Source organism: Schistosoma haematobium, chromosome 5, assembly GCF_000699445.3.
Source record: "Schistosoma haematobium chromosome 5, whole genome shotgun sequence".
Taxonomy (NCBI): domain Eukaryota; kingdom Metazoa; phylum Platyhelminthes; class Trematoda; order Strigeidida; family Schistosomatidae; genus Schistosoma; species Schistosoma haematobium.
Genome location: NC_067200.1, coordinates 4,644,095 through 4,655,992, shown reverse-complemented (window position 1 = coordinate 4,655,992; position 11,898 = coordinate 4,644,095). Strand labels below are relative to the sequence as shown.

General features: G+C 35.8%; 1 protein-coding gene across 1 annotated transcript; it reads right to left on the bottom strand.

The window, feature by feature from the left end:
* Positions 1 to 4,552: 4,552 nt before the first annotated feature.
* On the bottom strand, positions 4,553 to 10,659 carry MS3_00000673 (uncharacterized protein). Its single transcript, XM_051208352.1, has one exon. It carries the CDS (start codon positions 6,315 to 6,317, stop codon positions 5,973 to 5,975), a length of 345 nt encoding a protein of 114 aa, XP_051064729.1. The 5' UTR covers positions 6,318 to 10,659; the 3' UTR covers positions 4,553 to 5,972.
* Positions 10,660 to 11,898: the final 1,239 nt, after the last annotated feature.

Genomic DNA, 11,898 nt, shown 5'->3' with positions numbered 1-11,898 from the left:
CACGTGTCACCATAGCCAACGATTCTAGTGCTCAAAACTCTGTCCCAGGTCTACTGAAACGAGCATACTGCGCGGCAGTCCGTTCTGTTTTACTTTACGGCAGCGAAACATGGCCATTAAGAGCAGGAGACACTCGTAAGCTATTAGTATTTGACCACAGATGCCTCAGAAATATTGCTGGCATCTGCTGGGATCACCGGGTAAGTAATAGTAAGGTTAGACGCAGAGTATTAGGAAATGATGGTAAATCAGTTGATGAGGTTATGAATCTTTATCGACTGAGATGGTTGGGCCACGTGTTACGTATGCCTGAACACCGATTACCACAACGTGCGATGCTATCCGGTATTGGAGATGGTTGGAACAAAATTAGGGGCGGCCAAACCAAAACGTGGCATCAGTGCTTGAAGACACTAACTTCTAGTCTGAGCCATGTTGGTAGATGCATAATACTTGGTTGGGGTCCGCGTGACTATCGTAACCAATGGTTAGAGACTCTGGGTGATATGGCTCAGAATCGATCACAATGGAGTCGGTGTATACACTCTTTGTCTTCCCTTAAACTAAGAGATTAAAATCACTTCATATCTTTCTTTTTACGAACCAATTCTTTCTTCTTGTACTATATTTCTATATGCAATCTTTCTCTTATATATTACCACCTTTGACCTAACCACTGCTATGAATCCAGTGTTCATCTTGTTGTGCTGATGCGGTATGGCAACCTGGACCGATGCACATGTGTGCCTGGTCCTACGTTGTAGCTGACTGACTGACTGACAGCACATGGTGATGGTTAGTTTTGGCGAGCAAAGACTCATTGAATGTGCTTTGGTTGACTGATTGATCTAGTGAAAATGCAGGTTGTGAGTTGTTGACAGTAGAGTATATTTGTGCTAATGTTAGTGATCTCGTGGTGTTAGTATACTTTTGTTGTTGCTGTTGTGGATATTGTGATTATGGTTGGGTTTTATCGCTTGGGTATATGTGTGATATGAGTGTTGTGATTTGCTACAGGTAGGTATATATGGAATCTGTGGGTAGTCTCGGTGGCGCAGTTGGGAATGCGTTGACGAGCCAGTCAGTATATGGTTGGTGGACTGGGCCTAACCACTATGGGAAGCTATACTGTAGGTTAAATCCAACAGGGCGGATTCAGATCAATTGCGGTCCACCCTTTCTATCTCTCGCACCCTATCCTACCATCTAAACCTCTCGCTTCCTTTCCCTTGTTCTCATTCTATGCTCACTACATACATACATCTTCAACCATTCCAACTCAGGTGTACTGAACCAGTCAGTCACTTGTACAGTAACTCTGCAAATTAACTGCCAATGATTCTCCACTGCGGATCGTTTCACTCTCTTTTTCGCTTCCTTCGCTATGTCTCTGATTATCTGTTCCGATGAACGATTGTACAAAATATATATATTGGGAAATCCATTCTCTTATACGACTTATTTAGTTCTGTTATTCACTAACGCGATCTAAGTCGATAATTACATACGAAGATTGACGATATGTATATCTCAATAGCAATCAGAAATGATCTCATGGAGTCAGATCCTGAGCCACTAAAGTGATATAGAAGTTTCAACAATTGTTGGATAGATATAAAATTTTTAGTGCATCGAAAGTACAGCGTATTTAGAACATTTATAGGCCAATCATGAAGACAGTTAAGAATGCGGAATACACCGGGAGTTGTAAATGTACTGTTGAAGGCTGTGTATGCGTAATATGTAAGTACTTCGTAACTTCTCGTAATAAATAGTACATAACTCTTTCCTATTGTTGTATTATACAGTTTATGTAAGAGAAAATTGTCATTTTGATTTATTATTTCCACATGTAAACTCAACACCAGCCTACTGTTGGAGAGAGCAAACCACCTTTCAGCTGAATCGGAAATTAAGAAAAGACAATGGAGGTAAGACTCCAAGTTCGGGACGACCTTTGAACGAATCTCAAATGACCTTGACAAATTATTAGCCAATCAGAAGACAGCATAAAGTAAAAATATATTATGAGAAACTAATGAATTACAGTGGATATTCTTCTTTTACATGGTTTAAAAACTTGTTAAGGTTTGATAAAGGTTCAGAGGTTCTGAATTCATAATGCATATGGTATAGAAACTCGTCCATAGTGTTAGGGTTAGGGTGCTAACATACGATCGGTTCACAACGGATTTTAGGGGAGAGGTGTTTATCGAGAGGCTACAACCCTAACCCTAGGCTACAACCCTAACCCTATGGACGAGTTTCTTTACCATATGCATTATGAATTCAGAACCTCTGAACCTTTATCAAACCTTAACAAGTTTTTAAATCATGTAAAAGAAGAATATCCACTGTAATTCATTACTTTCTTATAATCTATTTTTACTTTATACTGTCTTCTGATTGGCTAGTGATTGAAATTGCTCAAATGCTTCTGACTGGCTCGTCCCTAAATAAGCGTCCCGCCGTCCCATCTGTTGTAACCTCTCATTAATCACCTCCTCTCTAAAATCCGCTATGAACCGATCGTATGTTAGCATCGCGTGTTGAACTTGGCTCTGTGAACTTGAAATTGCTCAAACGATTCTGATTGGCTCGTCCTAAATTAGAGTCTCGCCACAATGGAAATGGATAGGACATACTTACTTACGCCTGTTACTCCTAATGGAGCATAGGAAGCCGACCAGCATTCTCCAACTCAATCTGTCCTGGACCTTCCTTTCTAGTTCCATCCAATTCTTGTTCATTTTTCTCATGTCTATCTCCATTTCTCGACCTAATGTGTTCTTTCGTCTTCCACTCCTCCTTTTACCTCGAGGATTCCAAATGACGGCTTGCCTCGTGACGCAGTTCAGTGCTTACCTCAATGTTTGTCATATCTACCTCCAGCGCATCTTCCTGATTTCTTCCTCCACTGGGATTTGGTTTGTTCTCTCCCAAAGTAGGTTGTTGCTGATGGTGTCTGGTCAACGGGTGCGAATTATTTTGCATAGACAACTGTTAATAAACTTTTGTGTCTTGTGGATGATGGCTTACGTAGTTCTCCAGGTTTACGCCTCATACAGTACAACTGTCTTGATATTTGTATTGAAAATTCTGACCTTGGTGTTGGTTGACAGTTGTTTTGCGTTCCAGATTATCTTCAGTTGTAAATATGCTGCTCTTGCTTTACCGATCCGCGCCTTCACATCTGCATCAGATCCACCGTGTTCATCAATGATGCTGTCCAAATATGTAAAGGTCTTTATATTCTCTACAGCTTCTCTGTCAAGTTTGATTCAATTGGTACATGCTGTGTTGTATCAGAGAATTTTGCCTTACCCTTTGTGTATATTGGGACCTACTGCTGCTGAGACTGCTGCTACACTGGTCGTTTTTTCCTGCATTTGTTGTTGCATGTGCGATAGGAGAGCCAGATCATCTGCAAAATCTAGATTGTCCAGCTGCATCCTAGATACATATTACGGAAATCACCAAACTGCATCACGAGACAAGCCCTAACATGTAATCCTGAAGGGAAGCGGAAAATAGGAAGGCCAAAGATGACATTACTTCGGTAAATAGAAGCAGATATGAAAAGAATGAATAATAACTGGAACGAACTGGAGAGTATTGCCCAGGACAGGGTTAGATGGAGTGTGCTGGTGAGTGGCCTTTGCTCCTCCACAAAGAATAACAGGCGTAAGTAAGTAAATAAGTGACATGTAAACTTAGCGACTGATTATGTAAATCTCTGTAAATTTATACATTCTATATTTAAAGTCGACTATTTATTTCGTCGATCATTTTATTGTTTTTTTGTTTTTCACTGACTATTATTTCTGTTTCTAAACTATGAAATTTGGTCAAGCAACAATGGTATTGAATGGGTAGACAATATTTCACAAGGTATGTTTTTGTATTCTCTTAAGATTTGTTTTCTTTTATTTAACTTTGGAATATCTAGTGAATATATATATATATAAAGATAGAGAGCGATGGTGTAGAAGATTCGTAGCTCAGGTGGATGATTTTAGTGGAGTTTTGTTCTGAATTTAGAGAACAAAACTCCAGTGAAATCATCCATTTGAGCTAAAACTCTTCTCCACCACCTCTCTCTCTCTCTCTCTCTCTCTATATATATATATATATATATATATATATATATATATATATATATATGAGTAAATAGATAGATAGGTCGGTAGGCAGGTAGGTAAGTAGATATGTAGATAGATAGATAGGTAAACAGATAAACAGATTAATACCTAGGAATCATGTATGAATATATCTTATAGACTTATTCTAAATCTACACAGATCCATAAAGACACTCACGTTATTATTATCTAATCTGTATATCAACAACTAAATTTTTGTCAAGCGAATAAATGGTATTTATTTTTTTTATAATATAAATAAACAAATATTTATTTTAATAATTGAAATCATGAGTTAATTGAAGCTAGACCACCGTGGAAAACCTGAAAGCCCTGGACGTCCGTTTCATCCTAATATGGGACTCGTCAGTAGTGCACATTTATGATCCCGCCCCCTTCGCGAGATTCGAACCCAGGACCTATTGGTCATGATTTCATATATTGAAATTTCTAGAAATCTCCAAAAATAACCATTCTGAAAATATTTATTTTTCATTCATTATTGTAGGGAATTGTTTATTGATTTTTAATCGGATTATTTACGTGTTCATAAACACTTGTTCTGTTTATATTAAATTTGTCTTTTTTTTTATAAGAGAAAAGATGATCCATTTTCATACAATCTATTTATAAATAAATCCACTTGGTCTTGTTGGCTTGAATCTTCTCATTATTGTTTAGGATTGCGATTGATCAGGTCTCTCTTATTGGCATATATGCATATTGTGCATATTGTCTCGATATTGCCTTAAGATGGATGGTGGCTAGCAGTGGAATTCAGGAAGCGCGCCACTTTGTCCTAGTTGGGACTCGTCAACTGAATGTACCTGCATCTGAGTTGATGTTCACTCTGAGACTCGAACCCAGTACCGTTCGCTTTAAACGCCATCGCGTTATCCATTTAGCTACTGAACCCTGATAGTTACATGATTGTATAATGGGATGAAGTTTAAATTCACTTGGTTTTGTTTGCTTCGTTTCTCTGATTATCTGTCCAAATCAATGAGTGTACAAAATTTTCATATTCAAATATCCATTCTCATATTTGACTTCTTTAATTCCATTATTCACTAGCATATATTAATTCGATAATTTTTATACGACAATAGATAACATGTATATTTCAAATAACAATCAATTATGTAATCCAAATGGAATTAGATTCAGGGCTACAAAAAGTTATGACAAAAATCACATAATGTATGTCATGCTGAGCCTAGTTCATATTCATGTTTAGTGCAAGAATATTGTATATTATACAGAACGGAAGTACTGGTGAACAAAAAGCATATTGAGTAAATCAGTTCAATTTTGACTTTTCTTTCTGTCATATCACCTTCTCTTCTCTTCTGTTCTTCGAAGACTCAAAGTTTAGATCCTGACTTTAAATTTTCTGACTTGATCCTCCCCCAAGAAATAATGTTGGGTCCTCGTATCCTCAAGTTACAATTAATATGACTTTATCTAAAACATGTTTATCGTATTGAATAGAGAATCTGTTAAAAGTAACTAGATGATGAAGATTAACGACATTTAATTTGAGGTCATCAAGGAGTGATTCTTCTGAAACATTCTCATCAGATTTATTGAGAATCTCATTAGTAGATAATGGATCTTTAGGAAAATCAGAATCTATCAAAATTGCATTTAGTTTTCGATTATGATTTGATTCATCTGACATATTTTACCCATTTTCTGTAAGGAATTTCATTAAAAATATGTCAGTCATTAGAACTCTTATCTAGCGTAACGACTAGATAATCGCTATAGGTAGTCTCACCATAAACTTTTGTCGCAGAAAAATGAATTCCATTTGGTGCAACTGTATTCTTTATGCTGCTTGATTTATTTTTTGTTTTTCTTCGTGAGTAGATACTGAAACAGTTTCACGAGCATTTAACAAGGCACCGTCTTTCTGTGAGCTGCGTAATTCATTGCTTATACATTGTGTTTCAGGGATGATGGAATTTGAACCAACTACAAAGCATGTCTTTAAAATGAGCATTACTGGACCACTGGGCGTATCATATACGATTGCCACTGTTTCGTTTAAATTACTGCGTATAAGTGTCATTTCTGAAGCTGTGTCCAACTGTAAGCGGGCATCATATCCATTATTCTTGAGACAAGCATACTTTCTACGGTTATGGGAGCCGGTTCTGTTAAGAACTACCATTACTTTGGCTGTTCGCGTCTTGAATCTTTTAGAATACACTTTCGGTTGATGGCGTTTCTGGGTTTTGTAGAGACTTTCCTTGTGCCCTCTTCTGGAACATGTAGTACAACGATGATTTTTAGACCTTTCACATTCTCGGTTCACAATTCTCGCTTGGTTTACCCAGTCATCTCTTGGTTCTTCCGTTATCTTCAATCACTGGTAACGGATATTAAATAGAGATGACTGTTCTATGAAGATTTGAGACAGGGTTTCAATTGTTTCATCAAAACTAAAGTCTTGTAGGTTCTTTGGGTATATAAAGTTTTTACAGCGTTAGTGTTCCATCTACCCAAGATTTCTTATATGTATTCTGGCTTTTGAGGCGTCATCCAGTCTGTAGAGACCAACATGGAACAGATCTTTATATTTCTCAAACCACAAGTAACACTTGTTTCACCACCAAAATTAAATTCATGGATTACGTTATTGACTGAATCAATATGCGATACTTGAAATTCATCAGAAGCGGGTTTTTGCTACGACAGGCACATTTTTTGCATAAGGGCTTACATAATTCTGATTTGAACCTTTTCTCAACGTTCCATATAGGCTTCTAGTTGCTCCAAAGAAATATTCATTGTGGTTTGCTTCTGTCGTCACTTATATGTTTTATGATTGAACGCTAGATTTGACTCCTAAACTCTGCTAGTAACCCTGAAACACTATGACAACGACTTTAGTCGAAAATATACTCATTTATATGTTTGATTGTACACCCATTTTGATGGGATGAAATCATATGTATGAAAAATACTCAGGGTTATAACAAAATCGCATGCTGAGCCAAGTTCATGTTAATGTTTAATACAAGAATATCGTATATTATACAGAATAAAATATCATATGGAGAAAAACAGTAACAAATATTACACTAAATAATTATCATATTGAATTTAAACGGAAATACTATTGATCAAGTATCAAAATGTATAAAAGAATCTAATTTTCTTTGTTGCTTTCTTCCTATTTTTAATCTCATCATATCAATATTCACTTCAGGTTGTAGTTTATATCACTACTGAAGAGTCCTACAATAGGACGAAACGTCCATCCAGTACTTTCATGTTTTTCATGGTGATCTAGCTTCAAATTGACTCATAATTTCAACTATTGAAATTATTATAATATCCACAGAAACACTTTCTGATACTGATGTCATATTTGTTTAGTTTTTCATATTGATTAAATTATGTCTAAATATCATATATACATTGTAAAAGTAAATAATCTGATAAAAGTCAGTCAGTTAGTCAGCTACAACGTAGAACTAGGCACATATATGCATCGGTCCAAGTCGCCATAACTCATTAGCACAACAAGATGAACACCGTATTCATAGAAGTAGTTAATTCAATGGTGGTAATATATAAAAGAAAGATGACATATAAGGATACGATACAGAAAGAAGGAATTAGTTCGTAGAAAGAAAGATATGAAGCAATTTTAATCTCATATTTCAAGGGAAGACAAAGAGTGTATACACCGATGACACTGTGATTGATTCTGAGCCATATCACATAGTAAATAATAAACAATCATTGGCTTCTATTGCTAAGTGTATAATTGAAATAGATCATAGAATTAATTTTGAACATGACTTTTGTAGTATTGTATAAAAGTTTTAAAGAGTAAATACTAAATCAGAAGGGGTTTTGTGGAGATTGTAGAAGTTTCAATAGTTGAGACCATGAATCGATTGGAGCTAGATCACTATGGAAAACCTGGAAGCACTGGATGACCGTTTCGTCATATTATGGGACTCCTCAGCAGTGCGCATGTGTAGCTCAATTTTGTGGATTAGTTGAAGTTAGACATTACACTGTTGGATGCCAGCCAGCTCAGTGGTTTAGACGTTAAGCACTCGCGCGCGAGACTGATAGGCCTTGGGTTTGAATCCCGCGACGCGGGTTCGTGGATGCACACTACTGAGGAGTCCCACAATAGAACGGAACGACGTTTCAGTACTTCCACGTTTTCCATGGTGGTCTAGCTTCAATTAACTCATGATCTCAACTACTGAAAGTATATACTAAAGTTTATTTGAAGTCTTGATTATAGAAACATTCGAACCTTCTTTATCTTTTGAAAGAACAAAACAAAACAGTTTTGTTCTCAATATAAATCTATTCTAGTTTATTATCTAATATAATGAGTATCATATTGTGTTTTTCTTTTCATATTTATTTTCTTTATTATTTTTCTGTTTCCTTTTAACATTCATTTCTAGTGTAATTGACCTGTTATGTTAACATATAGTTCTGATAATCTTCATCGTATTATACTACTCAAATATATAAATAAGCTAAATTATTTAATATTTATGGTATATTATTATTGTTAATTTTATTTTAAATGATTATAGACAATTGCGGTCCTAAACATCAATGGGAAGATTTAGGTAGACAATATCAAGTGAATTTAAACTTCACCCCATCGCCTTAGCAAGTTGCTATCAGTAGGACTCAGTAGCTGAGTGGATAACGCGATGATGTTTGAAATGAACAGTACTGGGCTCGAGTCCCATAATGAATATCAGCTCTAAGATATAGGTACATCAGGTTGACAAGTCCCAAATAGGACAAAGTGTTGCGCTTCCTGGATTCCACTACTAGCCACTATCCATCTTTGCATATAATTGATAAGAGGTTTTCAGCATGAGTTTCACATTAGTTGATACATGTCATTAAATTAAATTTATAATCTTCAAGGAGTTACTTTTACCACATGAAATTCAAAATTGTATAATTTTAATGAATAATTATTTAATAATCTTGTTTTTTAATAGTTGAGATCATAAGTCAATTAAAGCTAGACCACCATGGAAAACCTAAAAGTACTGGACGGCTGTTTAATCCTATTGTGGGACTCCTCAGCAGTGCTCATCCACGATCCAACCTCATGAGATTCGAATCCAGGACCTACCGGTCTCAAGCGCGAGCGCTTAACGTCTAGACTACTGAGCTTGTTGGTATCCAACTTTGTTAATCTCTAACTTCAACGAATCTACGAAATTGAGCGACACATCCACCATTGTCTTCAGTGAGTTACTATCTCACAACAGACTCGGTTGAACTCCACTGGTCACTGCTTCTCACTAGGACTCCATGAAATACCTCTTCAGACCAGTCACTAGTGAGTATGTAGGGCCCGTTATTTTGTCGTGATTCAGATCGGACTATGTTATCGAAAGGGCTCCCCACTTTAGTGGCCTAAGATCTGAATCCAATTAGATCGTATGAATGTTTGTTATCGCCTATCCTCGTATATAATCATCGACTTTATTCGCTTCAGTCAATGACGGAATTAAATAAGTCGAATAACGAGAATGGACTTTCGAATACACATATTTTGTATATGAAGCGAATGGAATAGAGAGAAGAGAAACGACGCAGAGTGGAGATGGCTTGTAAGCCAACTCTTATTTAACCAAGCGTTAATCAATACTTATAGTTACACAAAAGTTACAGACATGTGATGTGTAATGGGATAAGAAATGTACACACACCTAAGCGCTCATATAAAAACAGTCAAGATTGATAAGCGAATAATTAACAAGGTCAAAATATGACTCAAGTAGAATGAATAGATTGGGCTGTCCAAAAGTTAGAATAAAGTATATTGGCTTAACATAATAACCGATACTATAAGCATATGTTGATTAATATCAGAAGGAACTTTTTGGATAGTAATTTTTTATTAGTTAAGATCATGAGTCAATTGAAGCTAGATCATCATCAAAAACCTGAATGAACTGGATGACTGTTTCGTCCTATTGTTGGACTCCTCAATAATACACATCCACAATCCTACCTCAAAAAGATTTATTTAAAAAAATCATTTTCATATCATAGTTTTATTTCTACATTATTGCCTATATATCTTCATTGTTGTTGATTGTTTAGATAGTTTTTCTTTAAGTAATTAATTATTTTCTAATATAATAAAGAAAGAAACTAAAGTATAAGATTGATCAATATGAAGTATGTTCGTGTGTATGTGAATCATGGTAACAGAGCACACAAACAAACAAAAAAACGAGTAATTCACACACACACACACACACAGTGACAGCTGGAGGACCCGACATGAAAGAAATATTATACATTATATTTGAAGTTGAAGACATTTAAAACGGCTAAAACATTATTATTATTATTATGATGTAATCAAGAGTTTCATTTCTTTCTTTTCACCATCATTAAATACGGATATGCGGATAATTGAGAACAAAAGAAAATTTACAATTTCATTTATACATATTTATTACCTTATGATTATTGTTATGTAAGTTATTCTATCAAATGATGATGTTGTTTCTTTCTTATTTTTCTTTCTTTTTTCTCTTTTTTTCTACTTTTCTTTCTTTTTTTTCCTTTTGTAAATTACAAGAATGAAATGAAATGATATAAAACAATTTAAAAAAATAAACAAAACATAATATTTATTCTAATTTTGTTGATATGCTGCGGTTATGACAAACGGTAATCAACAATAATAGAAAGTTATCCACTTTGAGAAATTAAAGAAAAAAAAAGAAAAAGAAGAAACACACTTCATTTATTATTTGGATATATATATGATTTGACTATATCATGAAGACGTCAACATTTGGGGGCAAGTACGAGATACAGTGGGCAACTAGCATGCAGCTGGACGATCTAGACTTTGCAGATGATCTAGCTCTTCTATCATATACGCGACAACATATGCAGGAGAAGACAACCAATGTAGGAGCAGTCTCAGCAGCATCAGGTCTCAACATGCACAAAAAGGAAAAGCAAGATTCTCCGATACAACACAGCATGCACCAATTGAATCAAACTTGACAGAGAAGCTGTAGAGAATATAAAGACCTTTACATATTTGGACAGCATCATTGATGAACACGGTGGATCTGATGCAGATGTGAAGGCGCGGATCGGTAAAGCAAGAGCAGCATATTTACAACTGAAGATAATCTGGAACGCAAAACAACTGTCAACCAACACCAAGGTCAGAATTTTCAATACAAATATCAAGACAGTTGTACTGTATGAGGCGTAAACCTGGAGAAATACGTAAGCCATCATCCACAAGATACAAAAGTTTATTAACAGTTGTCTATACAAAATACTTCAGATCCGTTGACCAGACACTATCAGCAACAACCTACTTTGGGAGAGAACAAACCAAATCCCAGTGGAGGAAGAAATCAAGAAGATGCGCTGGAGGTAGATATGACAAACATTGAGGTAAGCACTGAACTGCGTCACGAGGCAAGCCGTCATTTGGAATCCTCGAGGTAAAAGGAGGAGTGAAAGACGAAAGAACACATTAGGTCGAGAAATGGAGATAGACATGAGAAAAATGAACAAGAATTGGATGGAACTAGAAAGGAAGGTCCAGGACAGATTGAGTTGGAGAATGCTGGTCGGCTTCCTATGCTCCATTGGGTGTAACAGGCATAAATGTGTGAATCCTGAAATGTGAATAGTTGTTGAGAAACCGTGAAATAAACTAAGAAATTCGTTTTATTCTACAAACCTCGTTGTGCTTGCTC